This window comes from Mus musculus, chromosome 7, assembly GCF_000001635.26.
Source record: "Mus musculus strain C57BL/6J chromosome 7, GRCm38.p6 C57BL/6J".
NCBI lineage: Eukaryota > Metazoa > Chordata > Mammalia > Rodentia > Muridae > Mus > Mus musculus.
In genome coordinates this window covers 142,072,486-142,096,781 of record NC_000073.6, presented here as the reverse complement: position 1 = coordinate 142,096,781, position 24,296 = coordinate 142,072,486, and the positions used below count along the sequence as shown (strand labels likewise).

Below are 24,296 nucleotides of genomic sequence, written 5' to 3'. Positions count from 1 at the left end.
GCACTCCCAAGTTGTTTGTTTGTTTTGTGCTATTTCTGAGCCAGAGACACCTCTTCCCTCCAACCTGTATTAATCCCAGGCTAGACTCCCAGACTCCCCTTGGGCTACATAGAGAGGTTTCTGCAAGCCGGTTCTAAACACTCATAATGAACCAAGCCAAGCTGGATACAGTAGGGTAAAGGAGAAGGTCCCTGCAGAGCCTTGCCCAGCACCTAGTGTGGTCTGCAGTATTCTTCACACAATCTATACTAGCAAAGGAGTGCTCCTTCCTTTGTGCCTGCTTCACTCTCTGTGACCCTTCCTTCAACCAGCCATCTCCTAAACTCTGCCCTTCATCGAGTGAGAGGCTGGACTTCCAGGGAAAGTTCAGGACACTCCACCCCCCTCCCACCCCCCACGAGACTCATATTATCTGGTCACCTCACTGTCCACCTAGTCAGGGCCACGTTTTTGAAGTATCTGAGAAGGTCTGGCATCATGGTGGGTGCTAGTAATCTCATCACTCAGAAGGCTGAGACCAGCCTGGCATACAATAAAGAATTTTCTGCCAACCTGTTCCCGAGGAGGAGGGAAAACTAAGGGAAACGTGGCTTATGTTTGCAGGTGGACCACTTTGGCACAAGACTCCCCTTCCTCTGAGACCTGCCTGACCCCTGTGTATTTCTGCCCTAGTTGTAATTACCCATGTTTTTTGAGTGCTCACGTGGTTGTGTTCACACAGTGGGATGGAGCCGACAGTCCCCAGCGGGCAGGGGAGATGTCCGGGTGGGAGTAGAGGTCGTTTCCAAGCGGCTTTTCATTGGAAGCTGTCAAGAACTGGATGTCATAGGTAGGGGGGCAGCGCCGCCCTGGGGAGCACACCGGTGGGTCTGGAGCCCCGCCCCCTGATTTCCCGGGATGAGTGACCTGAGGCAAACCACATCGCCTAGGAGCTTCTTCTGCAAAGTGTAGAGCTGGACTTCCACCTCCAGGGGTCGTGGAGAGGACAAACGCGGATGCTGCAGGTAAGGCCCTTTGCGGCCGCAGCTCTCCATGACCCTTTTCCCTGGGCCGCACTGGGGCAGGGGAGGCGCACTCTGGGAGGGCGTCCTCTCGCGAACAAAGGCTAAGGGAAGGAGAGAAATCCGTGACAGGTTCAGTCCAGGCGGGCCGAGAGAGGGAGACCCTTGCATACTAGGACAGTAGACGCTGGTTAGAGTGCCGCGAGGCAGAGGGTTCTTGGGGATACCAGGAGCCCTGAGCTGGGAAGGCTTCCTGGAGGTGGGGAGCTGCGGCGTGCGTGGCCCCTTTAAGAACCGATGCCCGAGAAGCTTGGGGCGCGGGGGACGGAGGGCGGTGGCAGAGAGACCCACGGCCGCCGCCAGGGCTCCGCACCCAGCGCCCGCTCCGCTGACGTCACCTGCCCCCGAGCGGCTCACTCTGATTGGCTGCAGGTGACGTCAGGGGCTTTTTCGCTCGGCATGACCTCATCCCCACCGGCAGCCCCGCCCTCCGCCCCGGGCCTGTCACTCGCGGCTCCCGCGGTGGCCGAGCCGGCTCCGCGGACCCCCGCCCCACCCGGACGCCGGACGCCGGACGCTGAGCCGGGCCGGAGCTGCCGGCCGCGCCCGCCAAGTCGCGGGCTGGGATGCGCGCCGTGAGCGCGCGTGCCCGACCGCAGTACGCGCGCTCCGTCCCGAGCGAGCGCTCCCCGCGGTGGCGGCGACGACGGCGGCGGCGGCGGCGACGCGCCCCGCGCGCCTCTCCGGCCCTTGCCCCGGCTACGCGGGCCCCCGACGGGCCCATGGGTGGCGGAACGGAGCGGGCGCCCTGAGCGCGGCACCGGCGTTGGGGGCAACCCCAGGGCAAGCGAGAGCCAGGTGAGCCAGGCGCTGACAGCGGTCGAGTCCTAAGCCGGGTGTGGGCCCAGGACGTGCGGAGGTTTTTGCGGTTGTGTGCCCTGAAGGAAGAAGCTCTTTGGAGCACCGAGAATAAATGGCTCTGCCCCGCGAGCGGCGCGCGCTGCAGATCCGCGCCTGCAGTGCGCTGTCTTTCTCGGCATATTCCTTCTTATCTGGAGGGATATATATAAGAGACCTAGGGATTCGCGGGGGAGGGCTGAGATCCAGCACAGATCGGTGAGAGTCCCTGCGAAGCGCCCCCGCTGGCAGCCAGATTTGGAGAAGGTCGTCCGCGGCTGCAGCGGGCAGGGGGATGCGAAACCTCCGACGCCAGAGGGTCGGCTCCGGCCTGCGGTAGGCTCCTTATCTGGAGAGGAAGCTATAGGACCCCCCCCCACTCTTCGACTCGCATGGCTGTCCCGTCACCCCCACTTCATGGTGCTCCACTCGCCTCTGCGGATAAAGAACATCCTTACCCGACGCAGAGGCTGTAGGCGCGATGCTGGGGGAGGGGCCGGCACGGCTGCCTCCTGCAGCCTGTCTCCCTGGCCTCTCTGCCTACCTTGGGAGGGAGCGGCCAGTCAGATGCTGCTGGTACCCTTGTGCCAAACCTTGCAGGTGGAGGAGCAAGAACAGGCTCAGCTTCCACTAGATCAGACCTCTTGGAATAAATTGGCCTCTGACTCCTTGTTGACAGGGTGTGCTGCGCCTGCAGCAGATAGATTGGGGGCCTTGATGGTGCAGTGATGGGGGTGGGGGACCAGTGTGGCATCTGCAATGCTCTGTTGTGCAGTATGGGGTGGGGGTGGAGGTGCTTCGGGTCAGGGGCACGGCTTCTTTCACAGTATGAATGAATTCAGAATGGAAATCCAGTGACCTGTAGACCCAGCCTCACATTTACTTGCCCCTAGGGTAGCTGGGTGGGTGAGGGTAGCTTACAGTGCCAGGCTCTGCCCTGGGAGATCAGAGTCCCCGTGCATTCACTATTTGGTTAGCAGGCACCTGATACAGATGAGCAGATCATGTGACCAGGAGCTGTAGGTTCATCTTTATGTCTGACTTGCTGCAGTCAGCTTAGGGACCTCAGGAGAGTTGCTGGGCAGGTTCTCGTTCCCTCCTGCTCTGTGCCCTTGGGGATACTTGAGGATACCTCTGGGGACTTAGCACTGAACACAGACGCAAAAAGATGCTTCAAGTCAATGTGTATAGGACTCCTGCCAACATCTTTCTTCTTGGGCTGATACTGAGGTTTCAACTCAGAAGTTTCAACTGGACAGTATTTCGGTGGGGTGCATCTGTGGGTTTGGAGAGAGTTCAATATGCAGCTCACAGAGGAAGCAGGGAGAGGCTGAACCCACAGCAAGAGAGATAGTTATGCTGTGCTCCTAAGAAATGTGTGAGCCAAAGACCCTGACTGGACCTCTCAGGACCACAGCTCCCTCTGACCTCCACTGTCTCTTTTTTTGGCCTGGCTATTTGCCTGACTGAGACAATGTTTCTGTTCCCTCTCCTGGGGCAAGGGTGCAGGGTAGACTGGCCAGAGAAGCCAAGGACTCAACTGCCATGCAGGAACATTTGAGCCCCTCCCTTTAGGAGATGGTCTCTGCCAGGCTTCAGAAGTGCCCAGTGTGACAATGAGCTGGCATCTCAGCATCTTGGGCCCCTAATTTCTGGCTCTTTCCTGAGAGCCTGCCTGGCTGTGAGCAGGGATACCCAGGTCAGGTTGTTGTGAGAAGGGACCCAGTCTTACAGGGGTTAATGGGCCTGGCAGCCATTTCTAGAAGTAGGGAGTTTCTTGTCACTAGGCACTGAGCAGGAGTAGATTAGTGAGGATGCCATTGAGGACTCGGGCTTTTATTGGTCACATAAGGACTTGGGGACCAGAACATGTTGTGTGGGAACCCCAGTGTGAAAGGCAATGGACTGGCACTTGGTATGTGGGCACCGGGGGCTTTGGTGTGCAGAAGGATTTGTTTGCAACTGTGTATTTCAGTCATGCACTCCAGGAGGCTGTAATGTCTTCTGTATGTGCAGAGGGACACATGTGTAATTGCACTCAGGGACAAGATGGATTGTCAATAAGGCATGCATCTGCGAATGTACAAAGGGGAGTGTTCCTGTGCCCAGGGAACAGTGCCACAAGGCCTGAGCTGTGGACCTAGCCTTCAGCAAAGGGGGTTGCCTGGGACCTCCCTGAGGGGTGTGGCCTAGGAAAGGCTCCTCTTAACTTTGAATTTAGGATTGCTTGTCTCCTGGCTCAAAATCCTTTGATGAAGGCCTACAGCCTCTGCATAAGGGGTCTTGACCACTTCCCCAACCCACTTCAAGGCTCCTGTAGAACAGGCTGATAGCTGTTCTCCCTGGGAAGAACTGGGAATGTATGTTGCTTTGCTAAGATATTACATGGTCTGTCTGTGCCCTGCTGACCTTCTCAAAACTGGCCCTACATATCTATTTCAAGCCCCAATGAATTCTATCCAGCACTAGGACTAATGCCCAGCATGGAGGAAGCCAGGGGTGGGGGTATAAGGAGATGCTGTTAGGATGTGCCACTGAAGAACAGCATAGTGCAGAATTTCCTATGTGAGGGGGCTCATCCAGATCTTTGCAGTGCTGTATACAGATGGTCTCAGAGGAATGGGGAGCCAGTGAGCTGCAGTGTGGGGCTGGATCCTGGGAATTAGGGCCAAGTAAGGCAGGGTTGGAGTAAGGGGCTTCATTGTTGTCTTTGAGTTAAAGACCAGAGCTATTGGGCACCTGCCACAGAGGAGTGGGAACATAGAGGAGGGAGACCTGCCTAATCTGCAGAGCAGCCTGCTTCATGGCTGTTGCAGTAGGAGCAGCCGTTGCCTGGCACCTCTGCTGTTGCCATGGCAACATCGGAGGTGCTAACTTGCTAATGAGTCCCCCTCCGATGCAAATAGCAATACTGTAACGGTTAATAGGGCCCAGCTTCAGTTCTTAGGGTTCCCTGGGAGGTAGAGGAAGGGACAGGTATCAGGCCTGAGTGTAGCTGATACCCCCATTCCACCTGCCACCACCAACCTGCTCTCCTCTGTTCTTCCCTCTGGGTCTCCCTTCCCTGCCATCCTCAGCTGCAGCCCCTTGTGGGGTTGTGATGAGAGACTTCAGATGGGGCAACCCTAGCAAAACTTCCCTCAGGGTAGTTCAATGGCTGCTGCAGAGAGGGTGGGGCTGTACCTTCTAGCTCCCTATACTAGTAGATCTCTGCTTCCCTTTATGCAGTTAACCCATGTCACCTGGGAAGAGGAGGACACTGCTGGCTGACAGGGCCAAGGGACTCAGAAAAGGCCCTTCTGCACCCCAGCATCCTGAGCCATGACCCTCTCAGAGTCCTGGGCGTTTAGTTCCATTGTCCAGCTCTGCTAGTAGGAAAACCCACTCCTTCCTCTGGCCTAATCAGTAGCCTGTTGTTCCCTCATGCAAGATTCCAGTTGGAAGTCAGGGAAATGTCCCTGAACATCTAAGATAAGCATTAGTCTATTGCTATTGAGATTCCTCAGTGTGACTGACCCAGGCCCAATTCCCCAGTGAATGGCTTGCAGAGAGGCCTGAGACACACGTAGATGTCAGGGATTAGCACCCCAAAGACCCCACCGACTATGCACAGGCAAGGTTTGGAAGTTGTGCCCTTGTACCAGCATGGTAGCCCCATGTAGGTGCCCACATGACTGCAGTAGAGGAGTGGGAATGGCCCAGAACTGGAAGGGGCTCAAGTGAGTGCCTAGAGGGCTAAGTTCCTTCCTACCCCAGCACATTTGTAAGGCTAGATGAGGAGAATATTGTACCTGCCCTGCTGTTTTACTTTCCACTGCCCCAAGCCTCATTGTCCTGACACTGCATGCGTCCTGGGGGCTCCAAGGGAGACAGCACCTGATAGGTGAGAGTCATCAAGCCTGAAGAACAGGGCTTTCCCTGATGCTAGCCATTTTCAGTCCTTCCACATATTCTTCAGCACAAGAGCTTCTGGGGCCATGCAGAAGGTCCAGCAGCTCCAAGCATCCTAGGTACCACAGCCTTCATCCTTAGGCTGACAAACCCCATCCCTTTGTACAATGGGTGGAGTGCACCAACCTCAGCTGGAAGCATCCACCAGGAACAGTAAAACAAGAGCTCCCTAGTACCTGGCCTTCGGGAGCCCATGAGCAGGGGTGGGGCCTGTCCTGCTGGCCTAGCTCTTCTATCCACGAGCATCAAGATTATGAGCTTAGAGAACCTTTTCTGGAGATGGCTTCTGGGAATTGGCCATCCAGCACTGTGCTAAGAAAGGGGGGGAGGTCTGAGAGCCCCTACCTGGGAAAAGAACAGAGTCAAGCTTTATACCCTAGGGTATAAAATGCATAAATCAGCAGGACAGAGATTGAGGAAGGCACAGGTATAGCAGCACTCCAGAGCCCATAATAAGGACCCCATTTGCCTTCTGCCTTATACTAGGCAAAGCAGGGGGTAGTCAGGGTCTCTTCTCTGCACTCACCCCATTGGGTAAGGCATTGGCTCATCCATTCAGGAGGAAGGGCTCAAAGGACATGCCAGGTGCCAAACACAGGGCCTTCCTGGGAGCCAGCTATAGCTACCCAGATCCCACCATCTGCTGACTATTCACCTTTCCCCCAGGTCTGGCACCATGCACTAGGATACCCAGAACGCTGCAAGGCCACGCCCTCCTCACTTCAGGGGTCACTCTCCCCATTGCCCACCACCCCACCATGGCTGGGGATCGGCTCCCGAGGAAGGTGATGGACGCAAAGAAACTGGCCAGCCTGCTGCGTGGCGGGCCTGGGGGACCCTTGGTCATCGACAGCCGGTCCTTCGTGGAGTATAACAGCTGCCACGTGCTGAGCTCTGTGAATATCTGCTGTTCAAAGCTGGTGAAGCGGCGCCTTCAGCAGGGAAAAGTGACAATTGCTGAGCTTATCCAGCCTGCTACACGGAGCCAGGTACCTGTGGCCCACCCTTGCATGCGTCTTCAGGGCTGACCATTCCTGAGCAAACAGACCTATGTCACCTCTGAAAGAGACAGAGGAGCTCCCAGGCCTGGTGCCAAGAGTCCTCTGATAAGGCATTTCCCCCTCGCTGTCCCTCCGTTCCAAACAGGGTTCCTTGGGGTCAGAGCTGGGAGTGCTGTAGGCCAGTCCTCTCTAGGGAGACCTTTCTGTAGAAGTCCTGGGGAGTCCCTTCTGTCTCCCCATATACAAGGCAGATTCTGAGGGAGGAGTACTGGATGGATAAGGGAAGTGGGGTTGCACGGAGGGTAGAGCAGGGTAGATGCAGCGGGATGGTGCCATGCTGAGGACAAGGACAGCTGGCTATGGCTCCACTGACTGTGGTGAGGGCAGGAAGGGAAGACTAAGGGGATTATAGTAAGCAGACCATTTCACTAGCCTCCCCATTCCTCTTCCCACCTCCTGGGGTCTTCAGTGACCCAGAATGTTCTCTGTGGCCCCCAGGAAAGAAAATCCTTTCATGGAGGAAGGGACAGATTTCTTCCCCAGGAATATCCATTGCAGCAGCTGGAGAGGGACTAGCCTATCATGGAGCATTTGTGGCCTGAGACAGGCTACCAATTACCAACTTCTCCCACCTCTTTTGGGTTAGAGGGGCATGCCAACAAACTAGGGGCTTTAAGAAGGATTCCAATTTCCCAACTGCCTGACTCCAAGCTATGATGTGAGAAAACCCAGGTGGGATGCCGCTTGTCGGGAGTCCCCCACTCCAAGGCCAGAACCAGCTCCCTGTGGTGCCAATGAAGGGAATCCAGTGATTAATCACCCCCAGCGAGGACTCCAGCCAGAGTGCAATTCTATTGGCTGCTGATGACATCATCCAGCCTGGGGTTGACAGCTCAGCTGGCTTAAAGACTGAGTGTGCTTGGGAGGCGGGGACATCAGTCTGTCTAAGCAAAAGCCCCTCAACATCTGGCCCTAAGGCCACCACAATGGGGAAGAGGGCAGGAGGAACCCCAGCTTGCAGCCTCGCCTCCTAACCTGGTGGTGTTTGAGAAGGGAAGTCCTACTGCAACCTCAGTGTCTCCATTAGGAGCTGGGGGAGAATAAATAAGAAGAGAGGTACTGGCCTTCCAGGGAGCCTCGGAGCCTGCTCAGGCTATGTGCATGTGCTCTCCGAGGCCCCGTTAGACTCGCCTATGCCTCATTAATACTTCTGGTTCTGGCAATTTTGCCAATGAAGGTCATCTCAAGCCACCCCCACCCCTAGTCCCTGCCTGATGCAAAGCCTATTAGTGGAGCCTTGGATTTTTTCCTGCCCCTCCAAGTGTGCACATACCAAGCAGATGAAGTGGGAGGAAGGATAGCAGACCCCTGTCTCTCTTGTCCTCTTGCTTTTCCAAGCAGCCTAACTTCTGCCCTTATGGTCCCTTAGGTGGATGCCACAGAACCACAGGATGTAGTGGTGTATGACCAGAGCACACGAGATGCCAGCGTGCTGGCAGCAGACAGCTTCCTGTCCATCCTGCTCAGCAAGCTGGACGGCTGCTTCGACAGTGTGGCCATCCTCACAGGTGAACTCCAGGGATGGGTCAGGGCTATGGGATGCCTTCTCTTCCTTGCACTTGGCTAGGACTAGGAGTCTCAGAAGAAAAGTATTGTCCCACAACACTTGGGACGGTAGGGGGAATCCCAGTACCTTTGGACTTCTCAAAACCCTTCTCCTACCCGCAACAGCAGGAGAGGTGGATAAGCAGGAACTCTCCAAGCCAAGTAGAGAGGGGACCAGGCACCCAGGCAACAAACTGTCTCTGTCTCAAGGAGAGGAAGTAAAGGCTTTCTTTTTTTTTTCTTACCTCAGTCTATCCCAGAACTGGTAACACAGCAGGCACCTTACCCAGAGAAGATACCAGCTGGTCATAGATTATCTCACAACAGTCTACTCCATCATGGCCACTACCTGAGGGACCACCAAGTATCTCTCTGGGCTACCTGTGCTCTAAAAGCAGCGAGGCCAGCTGGCCTCCAAGCCCTACTCTGTGTCTCACACACACACACACACTCTCTCTCTCTCTCTCTCTCTCTCTCTCTCTCTCTCTCTCTCTCTCTCTCTCTCGCTGACCCATGCTCCTGCTCTATACCATGTGCTTAGGCACACTCACCCTCAGGCCATGGCTGAAAGGGCTTTTGTAGATTGTACCTCCTTGGGAGGCAGCCTAGATTCCCGAATAGCTGCTAGAGTGGGCTTGTTTTAGGATGCCTGCTCCAGTGGCTGGAATCTGGGGCCTTTGCTAATAATGCCCTCTGCCCATGCTGGTAGTCTCTGCATAGCACGTAGCTGATGGAATGTCCCCCACACCCACTACATATGGAGTGGAATAAGTGAGTGGGTGGCCAGGCCAGTTCAATGGCACCAGAATCCCATGAGTACCATGGCATCAAGCCCAACCTGAGAGGAAGGCTGGGAGGGCCTGGACTGGTTTAATTAAACTTCTATGTAGATGCTAGGGAGATGAATCCAGTCTGAGGTACTCTGAGGTAGTTTGGAGACTCAATATCATGAGTAGGGCCAGTGTCTTTGTGTGCATTTGGATATGAGTTATGTCCCACCACACTCTGGGCCCATTTGATCCAAGCATATCTGTGTGTCTATGTGCCCTGAGCCTCTGTTATCAGTCACATGCATATGTGCATACACCCTGCCTCTCTACAGATGCTGAGCCTGTTGGGGTCAGACTCATAATTCATTGTGCTTGTGTGAATTCTTGGAACCAGAGGCTACATAGCTATACCCTAGCTCCAGCCTCTGGGCTTAATTTGGGAGAGAGAGGAGTTTGGCCTTTTTATAAGCCCACTACACCTATAGGAACTCCTCCAGGGCCCAACTCACCACACTAGTCATGAATGGAAGAATAAGGTTCTTCTGAAAAGACAAAGGGCTCCAGAACTGCACTCTTCCTGGCCCTAGCAGGACAACCCCAAACCTGATAGTGACTGTCTTCTTAGGGTTAAGGGGCAAGGGGCAAGATCAAGTGAAGACTGGGGTAGCCTTGGGCTGGATTCTTCCCAGAAGGTCCATTTGAACCTGGTTGTGCTCTAGCTAGCTCCCTCCAGTTCTAGGTGTCTTCCCTGTCAAGTTTGAGTCCTTGTCCTCCTTCATCTAAATACTGACCTACGGAGTCCTCTCGGTCAATGCAGTGTGAGACAGGCTCAAAGTGATACCACACTGGCCAGCTCCTGCTGAGCTAGTGCACAATCCAAAGTGGACTACTGATCAGGGACAGAGGTCAGACCTTTACATATCACCCTCTGACTGGTGCTCACAGAAGCTCAAGGAGATGAGGATGGCCAGTGAAGGGAATCAGGAGAGGGAACTCAAGCAGTGCCCCCACAGTGATGTAGTTCGTGGGAAGGGTAATGAACTTAGTCCCCTTTTTTCCTTAAGTAAAGTTGGAATTTATTAAGAAAGAGTTTTAAGCTAGATGTCAGTATGCCTTGGCTACATTTCTGCTGCTGTGATCAAATGTCTAGTCAAATGCAGCTTCCAGGAGGAAGGGCTTATCTGGCTCACAGATAAGGGTACAACCATCACGGTGGGGCAATTAAGATGGCAGGAGCCTGAAGTAGCTGATCACATCCACAGTCTGGAACAGAGGAGTGCATGTGGGTGGGCTACTGCTCAACTCAGTTTCTGCATTTTGTCCTGCCCAGGGAATGGGTCTGTCCACAATTGGGATGGGTCTTTCCATATCAATTAACATACTTCAGATAATTCCACATAGGCAAGTGGTTTTAGAGTCTGTCAAGTTGACAACATTAACCACCACAATGTGCATTATTATAGAAAAGGGGAGGAAATGGGAGCTTTAGCCTTCTAAACAGCAGGCAGGCATACACTTAGCCAGGAGTTAGTGCAGCCTATGGGTTGTACTGACACTGTGGAATGTGGGCCAGTGATGTCACAGCTATGAGACAGTATCTGCAGTCCAACCAACTTGGACTTGGCTTGGAGATGCTGACATGCCCCAGACCCTTGTGAGTAGGTGGCTGTAATGAGAACAGAGCCAGCCTGGCAGTCGATAACCTGAGCTATACCAAGTCCATTGCACCAAAAGAAAGTATGTTTCTGAATATGCCCACTTATAAACATCACAATAAGGGTACTGTCTCTGGCATCCCAAACACAGTGGGTAGGGGGAGTATATGAGAGTGTTCTATAGAAAAATGAGCTTCAGGGATGGCCAGAGCATTTCCTAGGCCTCAAAGACACTTAACAACTAGCCAACGCTCACTCACTCAACTTTGGTGTCCCCATTTCTACCCACCCCTTAGCCTTTGATAGCCCCCCAAATCCCTGGGTCCTTGGTACCTGTCTCTCTCCAGACCAAGGAAAAAGCAATTGAGGCCAGAAACTGAGGCCACTTGCTTGTCAGAGCTTGTCATTGTGGAATATAGAAAGTTCCATTCTATTGAGCTCACCTCACCATGCTGGGAGCTGGTGGCCACCAGATAGATACTTCTCAGTTTCTGGATGAACCCCAGCCAGGCTAGATATGGCTGGATCTACTTTCACATTGTTATAATTGTTTTCTTTGAGCCTCTCAACAATGCTGTGTGGCAGGAAAATAAGGAAACTGAGGCCAGAGACATGCCTTGCCCATGGTCACTGAGTCAGACATACCAAAGGAGCCAGCTTGGGTATCTCAAACTGATGGAAGGTTTCTTTCCCCAGCCCAGAGTCTAGATCTTGGATGTATCTAGACAATGGCCACAGGGAGCAGGCTGTGTGTGCCCTGTGTGCAGGCACTACCCTGCTTCTCTGTCATCTGCTGGGTAGACTGGAGCCATGACCGAACCACAAATGCCCTGTGGGCTATGGCAATTCCAGTGGGTGATGTCATGCCCAAAGAGGCCCCACCTCAGAAGCCCTTTCCTCCCAGACCTGGCACTGGAGCCCAGGCCTGTGGCTTCCAGCCAGCTGGAGTCAGAGAAGGATTGCATCAGCAAGGAGAGAGGCTAAATGCCAGCCTGGCCCCAGGCCAGGGGCTGGAGAAGGACTTAACGTGTCATACTGGGGAATAAGAGACCCCTGATGAGGTCTAAGCCATCCCCTGCCCGGCTCTGATATGCCACGCTGACAGGCCACCTTGACCCACATTTATGGGCATCAAAGCAGTGCCCCTGAGCCAGTCCCTAATTAGCTTGAGGAGGAATGTGGGCGTAGGTGCCTGCTCTAAATGGTCGGCAGCACACCCCCAGTGCTGCAGAGAAGAGCAAGTAGCCTGCCAGCAGGAGTCCAGGTGCTAGGCCAGAGGCAGGCTGAGCTTGGGGTCTGCAGGGTGTGGCTTAGCCCAGAGGAACTCTCTCCTGCCCCATCTGGCCAACCTCCTGAAGAGCCTTCTGTGTCTCCTCCCACAGGAGGCTTCGCCACCTTCTCCTCCTGCTTCCCTGGCCTCTGTGAGGGCAAGCCTGCCACTCTACCGTCCATGAGCCTCTCTCAGCCCTGCCTGCCTGTGCCCAGTGTTGGCCTGACCCGAATCCTGCCTCACCTCTACCTGGGCTCTCAGAAAGATGTCTTGAACAAGGTGAGTACACTGGGGGTCACTGCCAATGGGAGAAGGGGGTGGGTGGCTCTGGATTTAGGTCCTAGGGTGGTCTGAGAGGAGGATAAAGTGAGTGTGAGCTGGGAGCGCAGGAGGACCCAGAGCCTGTCTACCCATTGGCCTACAGCATGGCCCAGGCAGGATCACAGCAAGGCTGACGGAAAGGCAGGCTCCCAGTCTCTTCTGTGGTGGGGCTGGAAGCCCGCATGCCAAACTGCTTCTGTCACTGGGCCCCTGGCCAGCGCTGAAAGAATCTCGTGTTTTAAAAATGGTGAGGAGGGAAAAGGATGAAGGCACCGCCCAGGCAACCATAAAATTCCTGGGAGCCCAATGCTGGCTGTGGGTGTGGCTTGCAGAAGCCATCCTTCCTGTAACCATCCTGTGGGCTCCAAGGGTTTCTGGACCCAGTCTTTTTCCATATGGCAAGATCTTGAACAAAATCTGAGGCTCGGGGGCATCACAGGACTTTAGAGTCCTTCTGAGAGAGACAGAGGGGTGTGGAGGGATTGGTTCTTCTCCCACTAGGGGGCTTTGCTTTTCTCTGCTGCCCCCTTCTGACCCATCTATCTTCCTATCCCTCCAGGATCTGATGACCCAAAACGGAATAAGCTATGTCCTCAATGCCAGCAACTCCTGCCCTAAACCGGACTTCATCTGTGAGAGCCGTTTCATGCGTATCCCCATCAATGACAACTACTGTGAAAAGCTGCTGCCCTGGCTGGACAAGTCCATCGAGTTTATTGGTGAGGGGAAGGGAGGGGGTGTGTGTCTCTATAGGGTGGAAGAGGCTGGCTAGAGGAAGACTAGACAGGCAGAGGGGAGGACTGGGAGGGCCACCCAGCACTGTCTGCCATAGGGAGGAAGGGTTGGGAACTACCTTGGGAAGGGAGGGACAGTGCAATCTCAGCCCTCACCTGATCCCCCACTATCCACTTGCCCCCAGATAAAGCCAAGCTGTCCAGCTGCCAAGTCATTGTTCACTGTCTGGCTGGCATCTCTCGCTCTGCCACCATTGCCATCGCGTACATCATGAAAACCATGGGCATGTCTTCTGACGACGCATACAGGTATTCTCCTCCTGGGCCCTAGGGACCTAGGGAACACCACAACCAATAACTAACAGCATTGCCCTCCTTTTGCTCTCTCCACCCACTTGGATTGTACAAATTACTACCCTGACAGGGAGGGAAAGCCTGAGCCCAGCCCGACAAGAGCTTGGGGACTTAAAGGTTTGCTGTGGGTGCTGCACAGGAGGAAAATCAGGGGCAAGGCTGTTCTTACAGAAATGCCTCTTGCTTGCTTAGGTTTGTGAAGGATCGGCGCCCCTCCATCTCGCCCAACTTCAACTTCCTGGGCCAGTTGCTGGAGTATGAGAGGAGTCTGAAGCTGCTGGCTGCCCTGCAGACTGATGGACCTCACTTGGGGACCCCTGAGCCCCTCATGGGCCCGGCAGCAGGCATCCCACTGCCCCGGCTGCCACCATCTACCTCAGAGAGCGCTGCCACTGGGAGCGAGGCAGCCACCGCAGCCAGGGAGGGCAGCCCAAGTGCTGGAGGGGATGCTCCGATCCCCAGCACAGCTCCAGCCACCAGCGCGCTGCAGCAGGGCCTGCGTGGCCTGCACCTCTCCTCTGACCGCCTCCAGGACACCAACCGCCTCAAGCGTTCCTTTTCCCTGGACATCAAGTCGGCCTATGCACCCAGCAGGAGGCCCGACTTTCCCGGCCCACCCGACCCCGGTGAAGCCCCGAAGCTCTGCAAGCTGGACAGCCCGTCTGGGGGCACACTGGGCCTGCCCTCGCCCAGCCCAGACAGCCCGGACTCCGTTCCAGAGTGCCGCCCACGACCCCGCCGGCGACGCCCCCCGGCTAGTTCGCCTGCCCGCTCCCCCGCGCATGGTCTGGGCCTGAACTTTGGAGACACGGCCCGGCAGACTCCACGGCACGGCCTCTCGGCCCTGTCGGCGCCCGGGCTGCCTGGCCCTGGCCAGCCGGCTGGCCCCGGGGGCTGGGTGCCGCCACTGGACTCCCCAGGCACACCGTCGCCCGACGGCCCCTGGTGCTTCAGCCCCGAGGGCGCGCAGGGTCCAGGCGCTGTGTTCTCCGCCTTTGGCCGGGTAAGTGCAGGCGCACCTGGACCCGGTAACAGCAGCAGCAGCGGTGGTGGTGGTGGTGGTGGTGGCGGCGGCGGCGGCGGCGGCGGCGGCGGCGGCAGCAGCAGCAGCAACAGCAGCAGCAGCAGCAGCAGCAGCAGCAGCAGCAGCAGCAGTAGTAGTAGTAGTAGTGACCTGCGGAGGCGGGATGTGCGGACCGGCTGGCCCGAGGAGCCTGCTGCAGATGCACAGTTCAAGAGGCGCAGCTGCCAGATGGAGTTCGAAGAGGGCATGGTGGAGGGGCGGGCACGTGGCGAGGAGCTGGCAGCCCTGGGCAAGCAAACCAGCTTCTCTGGCAGCGTGGAGGTCATCGAAGTATCGTGACCCTTCAGAAGTCCCTGTGCCCTTGCTCCAGCCAGGCCAGGTATAAATATATATTATATATAAAACACACAGAAAAGGTAAATGGTTTTACTGCAATTTTTATCAAGAAGTAAATATTTCGATTTTTTATTTATTTAAGCTAGTGATCTGGCAACTGTGCGGGGCGGCCCTAAAGCTCTGTTTTTACTGTCTGGTATTTAAACTGAAACAGGTTTCTAAGCAATATGAGGCCACCTTCAATCCCAAACTGGGTTGACAGGCCTGGGCCCCTCCTTGCCCCTCCCCTCTGGAAACATTACTGACCTTTCAAAGAGCTGCCCAGCTTTCCTGCACTTTTTACATAAGAAAAAAGGGGGGGGGGGAATGAAAAACAAAAAAAAAAAAAAACAAAAAACCCAAACCCTTACTTGCCACAAACTGAGCCGCAGACCCCTCCCCTCTCCTTTCCCTCTTCTCCTGTCTCTCCTCTCCTGTTTCTCCTATCTTGGGCTCTGCAGCAAAGCCATAGGTAAGGGGAGGAGGGGGAAACCCTAGTGTCCCTGCAGAAGGCCCCACTAGCAGTGTCCCCACACCTCAAATTGCCAAGTCTTAGTGGCATAGAGATAGATACCTTCTCTGCCCTTCACCCCAGGGCTGTTACCTGGCAGGTGTTGGTGGGCACTGGGCCCAGTGGAGCAGAGTTTTCAGGGAGACTTGGACAAGGGGGTTCCTGAAAGCCAGATGAGGTAGCTCTGAAGGCAAGGACGGAGGACCTCACTCCTGTGAGAGTGAGGCCCAGTTCCCTAGAAGGGCCCAGGAGGCCATTCAGAGGAAGCATCTCTCTTTTCCTTTGCAGATGCCCTGCCCATTGGGAAGCCGAGTAGACTTCCCCAGCATGTACTGGGGCAGTGTCCAATGCCAGCAGGAGGAGCTTAGCTAGCTGGGGCTGGCAGGGGCTATCTCTGCTGGTCAGAGGGGAGCTCTAGGCCCAGTAAGAATGGGGGTAGAGTCAAGCTCTTGTTCTGGGCTCTTCCTGCTACAGGTAGGACTTGGAATTCTACTGCGTCTGCAGGTTGGGGAGCCCCTGAGGCAGGCGGGGTAAAGTACCTACCAAGCCCTTAGGCTTACAGGAAGTGGGAATCCTCAACTATAGGAGAACTGTCTCCAAGCAGAGAAAGACCCCACCTAAGGACAGATGCTGGGCAAGTCCCCCATGACTGCCCCATCCTCCAAAGGGCTTCTCAGGAGAGAGTCCCTCTGTATGCGCACTTCCCAGGCAGCATACTTCCCCAGTGTCTTCAAGATGTTATGCTAGCCTCCACCCAAGGTGGCTTTTTTAGGCTCAGAGCCAATCTAGGAGAAGGACAAGGAGAAAAGTGCCAGCCACCCTTGCTGAATATCCTCTTGGGGACCCAAAGTTTTGAGGCAGAATAGGAGTTCTTGCTCTTAGATGTCTTTAAGTCTTGGAGTGGGTCTGTCCTTTGAGGAAGAAGCTAGGGGCTTGTTAACAAGTAGCTGGGGCAGGATCTAGGGTGGCACCTTTCTACCCCACCTCTCTTGCTGTGTCCTTCTGTCTGTTCTTCTTTTGACCTGCTCCCCATGTTCCTGTCACCCTCCTTCTTAAGCAAAAGTCCTGTCCTAGTTCTCTTGATCCCACCCATCCTGATCCCTGAGAAAATAAGCTATTGTTGTATTTGCAATCTATGGATTAGAGGTTTAAGTATTTATTATTATTGGTTAATTATTATTATAATTATTATTATTAATTATGTAAATTTACCTCCTGTCTGTCATTGGATTTCTGAGGTGACCCTGGGTGTGGAGGGTGCACTGGCTTCCCCCTCCATGCCCCCACTCTACTGCTGTCCAGGAGACAGTGGTGTGGGGCCACCAGTTGGACCCTAAAGCTCCCCCTTGGGTCTGGTTCCTCCCCTCTCTTGATGGAGATATGGCATCTATCCTGGATACACGGGGCCCGTTGGCCTCAGTCTGTCTCTGTTCTCACTTACACATGACCCTGGTCTCCCCAAAGTGAGCAGACAAGATGGAGGAGGTCTCAGCTCCCCACTCCTTTGTGTTGGGGGAGGTGGAGCATAGGCTTTCCCTGGTGGCTTTCCACCCACTGTCCACTGTGTGGAGGGTATAGGGTTCTCTATCACTCTCCCACCACTCTTACCTGGTCACTGCCGGCACTGGAATGGCCCAGAATGCACCTGGCTCCCTCTGTTGTCCAGTACAGGAGAGGTCCCTTGCCCAAGGCTTCCAGTCCCCGAGGGCCAGGGTGCCAGCTTCCCCCTTGGGACCTTGCCCCATGAGGCCGCACTTTCCTGTCCCTCCTTTTGTATTTGAAACAATGTGTTGTAATAAATCATGAGACGGATGTTTTCCTCAGGCCTCTGCTGACTCTTTCTTGGGGCTGGTTGTGGGAGCAGTTGGGCACTGGGGGGCAGTCTGGAGGATTCCCGAGACAAGGACCTGATAGGTTGTGCCTGCAAAGTCTATTTACTAAGTGGGTAGAGGGGAGAATCTGAGGCTTATTTCTGGTAGACCAGGTCTAGAGGAGGGGCACAGGATCTGATAGGCACTCCTAGGATGTAAAAATGCCCATTTTTCTTATCTACTATTAACTGAATACTAGAAAACTTTAAATATCAGTTTGCAGGCTGCAGAGATGCTTCACTCAGTATCTGCTGGGCAAGTATGAGTACATGAGTTAGATCACCAGAACCCAGGCATGGTGGCATACACTTGTAATCCCAGTGCCAGGAGGCAAACACAGAAGGATCTTGATGCTTTAGGGCCAGCCAGCCTAGCCTACTTGATGTCCAGGCCAACTTGTATGTGTCTCAAAACAAGTTGGATGGTGTTTTAGTTAGGGTTTCCATTGCTGTGAAGAGACACCATGACCAAGGCAACTCTTATAAAAGCAAACATTTAATTGGGGCTGGCTTACAGGTTCAGAGGTTCAGTCCATTATCATCATGGTAGGAAGCATGGCAGTGTGCAGACAGACATGGTGCTGGAGGAGCCAAGAGTTCTACATCTTGATTCAGCTGCAGCCAGGAGACACTGTCTCATAGGCAGCTAGGAGGAGGGTCTCAAAGCCCACCCCCACAGTGACATACTTCCTCCAACAAAGCCACACCTTCTAATAGTGCTACTCCCTGGGCCAAGCCTTTTCAAAATCACCACAGATAACTTCAGAGAAATGACACCTGAGGTCGATGTCTAACCTCTGCACACGTGCATGTGTATGCTGCATACACAAGTGAACACATACACAAGAGCTCACTTGTCAACTGCCTTCACAACACAATCCTACTGTAACACAGCTCATTCCTCCAGATTTGTCTTTGTACACACACCTCACCACTGTCTTTCCACCACACATGGGGTTGACATATAGTCTTTTATGCAGCATAAGAACCAAAAATATACCAGGGGTGCTGGCTTCTGCAGCACACACACTAAAAATGGGACAGTATGGAGAAGTTTAGCATGCCTCTTGTGCAAGGATGACACACAGATTCATGATGAATTCCATTTTTTGAGACCCCCCTGGTACATCGACCAACGGATCTCTGTTGCAGTCCACCGTTTCTGATCCCCAGAGGAAGTGCTCTTGGCTGTGACTGTAGCCCCTCTGCCTCATTCCTTTCCCCATCACTCTTGGATGTGGAAGGGTAAAGAGAGTAAGGCCCAGACCTTAGGTCATGAGTATCTTGCCAGCCATCTTTATCCCCACCGGGACCATGAACTCTTTTCTGCTCCTTTCTCCTTGCTCACTCTCATCCCCATTGAAGATCTTTGGATTGATGGAAACAGTCGCCAAGGTGGGTGTTGGCCCAGTTTCATTTTTTGAAGTTTGTTTTTGTAAAAAAAAAATTAAGCAAAAGCATACTAGAGTATCTGATGTGACCCCTTGTCTTTAGACACAGGACTCCTCTCGCTGGACAGATAATCCCGACATCAGTGAAGACCAGACAGTGCCCAGGCTTATCTCCTGTATGTTATTACAAGTTATGTGACCATGGGCATCCATGTACCATTTTATAGGACAGAGTTCCAAATGTGACTTTTCTGGGTCACCTCAACATTTGGTCCTCATCCTAACCATCTCTGTGTGGAATGCTCAATATGGACTACCCTGGATACCATGTGGGAATTCCTAGGTGGGCTTCTTGGAGGATTTTCCTTCTTATCTCTGCCCCTGGATAATGGGGCTTCCTCCAGGTTTGGCCATCCTATCCCAGAGACCCTTTTTGCTTTCAGGAAGACAGTGACACTCATGTGAACAGATAGGTGTGTGTGTGTGTGTGTGTGTGTGTGTGTGTGTGCCAGGAAATGGAGGAGGAAGATTCAGGAGAGGAGGGGAAAAGGATGTGGTTTGCCCCTCTTCCAGTGGATCTTGAATTCTGCATCCTCAAGAGCCCTCAAAGAAGCTGAAAGCTAGCAGTATAGTCTGCCTCTAGCAAGGGTATTTTTAGCTCAAGAACATCTATTTATAGCCCTGGCAGCCCCTAGGAGTCAATAAAACCAAGGACTGGAAAAAGCTGATGGTTGTCTCAAGTAGGCCCGGTACTCCCTCCACCCTCAGCATGCACGAGCACCTGCAATTGCAGAAGATGAGTGACAGCATTTCTCCTAGGAGGCCAGCTGAGAGCATCGGCTTCAGGACCCTGGAGGCAATGAAGGACACCACATGGAAGTGAAGGAGGTGCCATTTGCCAGTGCACCAAGACTTTTAGAGGTCATCTCAGTCAATGACTGAATAAGAGTGAACTGTGCTGGGCGAGCCCAGTGTTCAACTCCTATGCTGTCATACCCAGGTACATAACCTCTGCGAAAGACCTGACTTCAGCTTGCAACTCCCTCCCCAGCCCTAAGCCATTGGAGACATGGTATAACACATAGCCACCAAATCCTCAAGACTAGCCTTAGACAAAGGGTAGACAGCTGCCAATGTGGAAGATAAATGAATAGAATAGATAAGATGACAGGTAAGAAGGACGATCGATGAGAGGATCAATGGGAGGATCGGTGTGTGGATGGATGGATTGATGGATGGGTGGGGGGGGTGGAGAGATGAATGGATGGACATATGGACAGATAGATGGCTGGGTAGATAAGAGGTGTCTGGCTGGCTAAGAGAGAGATGGTGAAAGTATGCATGGGTAAATACTGCTCTATTGCAATGGAGCTCTTCTGTCTTATATTGAAGCTGTGTGTTCAGTCATGCACGGTGGTGCAAGTCTGTAATCCCAGCACTCAGCTGAGGCTAAAAGATTGCTTGGGATTGAAGGCCAACCTGAGCTACGTGAAATATTGTTTAAAAGCAATCAAGTAGGGGTCAAGCAGATGGGTTTAGCAAGTTAGTGCACTGCTGGCTGTCAAACCTAGTGATCCTGGTTCAACATCTGGGACCCACAGGGTGGAAGGAAAGAATCAACTCTTTTTATTATTATTTTACTTTTATTATTAAAGGGTTTATTTATTTTTATGTATGTTAGTACACTGTCATTGTCTTCAGACACACCAGAAGAGGGCATCAGATCGCATTAGAGGTGGTCGTGAGCCACTATGTGGTTGCTGGGAATTGAACTCAGGACCTCTGGAAGAACAGTCAGTGCTCTTAACCACTGAGCCATCTCTCCAGCCCAAGAATCAACTCCTGTAGGCTGTCTTCTGAGTCTCATGTGGGAATTGTGTCATGGACACAAATACACAGGTTACACATACATAAATGTGAAAGAACAACCAAATGGTAACAATAATGATGAAGGTATATGTGCCTCTTCCCATTCTACTTTGGGCTATATGCAGACACTCACCTTAACTATAGCGCACACCCAGTGAACGCCCTTTGACTAAGCCAACATTAGCAATTCTAGAGCTGCACACCACCAAAGAGCCCAGTTTCTCTCCCAGGCCCAGAGAGAGGAGCAATTTTGTCCAGTATCCCTCAGCAGGTCAAGGGCAAAGTGCAGTGATGAATGCTGCCCATTTTGCTCTCTTGTCAGTCCTTGCAAAATCTTGTCAGTCCTGTGAAAAATCTCTGAAGATATCCCAGGGGACTGTCCTCAGTGTTATGTGACCTGTGCGGCCCTGGGTGAATTTGTCAAAGCACTTCACTGTTCAGTATCGGAGGAATTTGCAAAGCAGTGTGGGAGGTCAGTTTGCAGCATCATTTAGCTTCTAAAGGCTGAGTGGTTGGGAGACTCTGAGCCATAGAGAGGTAAGGGGCATTGCAGAGGGTCACCAGACAGGAGAAAGGATGGAGGATACACAGTGGGAGCCATAGAGACACTGGAAGCCTCTATCCAGGCAGGTATGCTGGAGATGGATGGAATCTTTCTCCACCCATACTCCACCCTTTTAACACCCTAACACTAGGTAGGAGAGGAAAAAGGACAGGTGGGAAAGGTGGTGATGTTACATTAAACTACTTCCTGCTGATTAGAGGCATTGAGTTCCTTGGGGCAACTTTGATCTTTGCTGTCAGGATATCTGATTTCTTCTTTGAGCACAACTACTTAACAATTCCAACAGCAACTAACCACTAACCCACACCTCCTCTCAGGGCCCTAGTATTTATATACCCTCTGGAAAGTCCCCAGAATTCTAAACATCACACAATCACAGAAACTATCTGCCAGTGGCAAAATCACATCCCTGCTAGAGCATGTGGCAAATCATAGTCAGCTGCTGTGGACAATCTGAAGCAGTCCCATAGCCCACATCTGGGATTAAAACACATTCCCATAATATTTCTGCATTTCCCCCCAAAGAAACCAAAATTATCACTACAGGACTTACCTGGCTCTAAAGGTCAAGTAGGGTAGAGAAAGGGGATTCGTCTCAGGGTGGTGGCAGAGGTTTGGAAGCAATCTCCCCAGAGAAATCAAATCCTATATAGAAGACGTCAAAGCTTCTGCTAGGGAGGCAAAGATCGGCTCCAGGCCCATTCTCGGCCCCTGAGCACTGGTCTCTAGATGTAAGGTACTTCCTGGGAATAGAAGCAAGCATCTTGAACTGAAGGTATCTTTATGAAAGGATTGGACTCCACAGCCCCTGCGGATCAGAAGGTGAGCCAGTCTTGATCAAGGAAGAAAGAGGAGGTTATCTGGGACAATTTCCAAAACTGTCCTGAAGGGTTGTGTCCCAGGCCACAGAGAAGGATGCTGCAAGGGCAGGCTTGTTGCCAAAGCTCAGGCAGATGTGAGCTCCCTCCAGCCTTTCCAAGTAGAACAAGGCTTGTCTGGCTTTAGCTTCTGCCAATGTACATCTTCACTCTCCAGAAGCCCCCGTGGTGGAGGTGATCGCAGAAAGGGGAAGATTTGAGACAGAAAACTTTGGAGACTTTCTCTAAGTAGAAGAGTGTTAAGGACACTGCAGGTGTGACCTAGAGAGATGTCCCTACATATTTGCGGGCACCAAACTGGAAACCAGAGCACTAGCCGAGGGAAGTGCTGGCAGCCAAAGCTGACGTTTCCTCTTACCCTTTTCTCACCAGGAATCACACCGAGGTATGGGTTCAGTGGCACCATTGGCATCTGTGGAGGAAGCCAGACTCAGGCTGATGCAATTAGTAGGCATGACTATAAATAGCCAAAGAGAGCTTTAAATAGAAGGGGTGGAGTGAGTCCCCAAAAGGCTGGTGAGGGGTAGATCGGACCTGAGTGTCTGACTCCAGGCAACAAAACCAGTTCTGGGTCCTCAGTCTGCTACTGCCCCTCAGCCCAACCAGTCTGTACCCAGAATGTTTCTGGGAAGAGGGTAATGTCAGAGACTCTGCCCATTCATTCTAGGGTGGTAACTCACATTACCATACTGGAGCTAGGGAGGGTCAGGGAGATGGGAACCTATGTCCTTCAAATCATGTTTTCCACAGCAGCTCCTGGCCTTGGGCTCCAGATTCCTTCCTGGCAGCACCCCCGCCCCCCCCCCCCAGGACTAAAGAACGAAGTAGTAAGGAGATAGACTACCCTACTGTACTGGCTAGTTTTGTGTCAACTTGACACAGCTGGGGCTATCACAGAGAAAGGAGCTTCAGTTGAGGAAATGTCTCCATGAGATCCAACTGTAAGGCATTTTCTCAATTAGTGATCAAGGGGGAAAGGCCCCTTGTGGGTGGGTCCATTTCTGGGCTGGTAGTCTTGGGTTCTATAAGAGAGCAGGCTGAGCAAGCCAGGGGAGGCAAGCCAGTAAAGAACATCCCTCCATGGCCTCTGCATCAGCTCCTGCTCCCTGACCTGCTTGAGTTCCAGTCCTGACTTCCTTTGGTGATGAACAGCAGCATGGAAGTGTAAGCTGAATAAACCCTTTCCTCCCCAACTTGCTTCTTGGTCATGATGTTTGTGCAGGAATAGAAACCCTGACTGAGACAAATTGGTACCAGCAGAGTGGGGTACTCCTGTGACAACCTGACCATGTTTTGGGGAGGTCTGTGGAAGGACTTTGGAACTTTGGTCTTGAAGATCCATTCGTTGTTAAGAGCTCTGTGGGATGTTGTGTAGGAGCTTGGAAGATAATGTTGAGAACAGTGCAGAAGATGGAGGCCTGGCTTATGAAATTTCAGAGGGAAAATTAAAGACTCTTTTCAGGGCCATTGCTGTTTTGATTGTGAAGATTCTGTAGTTCTGGTTAGCTGGGGCTGAAGAATCAGCTGTGATTAACAAGATACCAGAACTACTAAAGCAAAAACTTTGCATTACTGGGACTATTGATGATGGTTAGCTGGAGCTAAGAAATTAGCGGTGATTAAGAAGAGACCAGCATCATTGAGGTGACATCTTCTGGGAAGTGTTTTCTGAGAGCACAGTGGCTGTGTTCCAGATATAGCCAAAGTTGTACCTTGTGCTGTGGCTGGACTTGGTAATGTGTAAGGGTCACCCAGGTGGTACTGGTTTTGAAGGCATGAAGGAGTTGAGCAGAGCAGCTGAGGCTTGGCACTGTGAGAGGCCATGGAAGGCCATTGGTGAAAGTCCAACCTCAGTTGCAATTGATGGCCCAGGACTGAAGGGGTCATGCAGTGTTTTTGAGATGCCAGTACCATGAGATGACCACCAAGAGCAGCAGCAGCAGTGGAGTACAGGCATCTGGAGCCTAGAGGATGACACGTGTGCTACAAAGGGCATGGCTGGAGAAGTGACCCAAGCCCTTGGAGGAGCCCAGAAGATCGTAAGTTGGATCCCAGACATTGGACGGTTGGAGATTGACTTTTGCTTTTGATTGTGGCTGTGCCCTGATATTTTCCCTCTTGAAGGAAGAAACTGTTTTAGTGGAGCCCACAGTTAAGAGACTTTTAATTGTAAAAAGACTTTGGATTTTAAAAGAGATGGATATTTTAAAGAGACTGAAATTTTAAGAATATGTAAAGACTGTGGGACTTTTAA

General features: G+C 52.8%; 1 protein-coding gene, 1 long non-coding RNA gene and 1 other non-coding gene across 9 annotated transcripts in view; 2 read left to right on the top strand and 1 right to left on the bottom strand.

Annotated features, from left to right (window-relative positions):
- The window catches only part of Gm32786, a 44,112-nt gene extending 41,496 nt beyond the window's left edge, over nt 1-2,616 (bottom strand). For 2 of the 5 annotated variants that reach the window (XR_378623.4, XR_870058.3), the window contains exon 1: nt 683-777. This is a non-coding gene — a long non-coding RNA (predicted gene, 32786). Of the gene's footprint in view, nt 1-682; nt 1,106-2,356 lie in introns of those variants that run through there. The other 3 variants (XR_870056.3, XR_003946685.1, XR_870057.3) reach the window with 3 other exon arrangements.
- Nucleotides 875-17,295, top strand: Dusp8 (dual specificity phosphatase 8). Of its 3 annotated transcripts, none has more exons than XM_011241989.3 (7): nt 875-1,004; nt 6,516-6,838; nt 8,280-8,418; nt 12,263-12,429; nt 13,031-13,190; nt 13,391-13,514; nt 13,752-17,288. In XM_011241989.3, exons 2-7 carry the CDS (start codon nt 6,608-6,610, stop codon nt 14,920-14,922), a joined length of 1,992 nt encoding a protein of 663 aa, XP_011240291.1. In that variant the 5' UTR covers nt 875-1,004; nt 6,516-6,607; the 3' UTR covers nt 14,923-17,288. The 3 variants fall into 3 exon arrangements, with proteins under 3 accessions (XP_011240291.1, XP_006508572.1, NP_032774.1); XM_006508509.4 differs by lacking the exon at nt 875-1,004 and adding an exon at nt 1,485-2,234; NM_008748.3 differs by lacking the exon at nt 875-1,004 and adding an exon at nt 1,498-1,859 and having other exon boundaries at nt 13,752-17,295.
- Nucleotides 17,296-18,344: 1,049 nt separating this feature from the next.
- Nucleotides 18,345-18,451, top strand: Gm25416. Its single transcript, XR_003946926.1, has one exon. It is a non-coding gene; the product is annotated as a U6 spliceosomal RNA (small nuclear RNA).
- The last annotated feature ends 5,845 nt before the right edge of the window (nt 18,452-24,296 follow it).

What these genes read in the sequence shown, in the direction of transcription:
- Dusp8 (NM_008748.3), top strand. Translation starts at nt 6,608, where the DNA reads ATGGCTGGGGATCGGCTCCCGAGGAAGGTGATGGACGCAAAGAAACTG. An exon ending in AGCCTGCTACACGGAGCCAG is followed by an intron (nt 6,839 to 8,279) that starts GTACCTGTGGCC and finishes ATGGTCCCTTAG; the next exon opens with GTGGATGCCACAGAACCACA. An exon ending in CAGTGTGGCCATCCTCACAG is followed by an intron (nt 8,419 to 12,262) that starts GTGAACTCCAGG and finishes CTCCTCCCACAG; the next exon opens with GAGGCTTCGCCACCTTCTCC.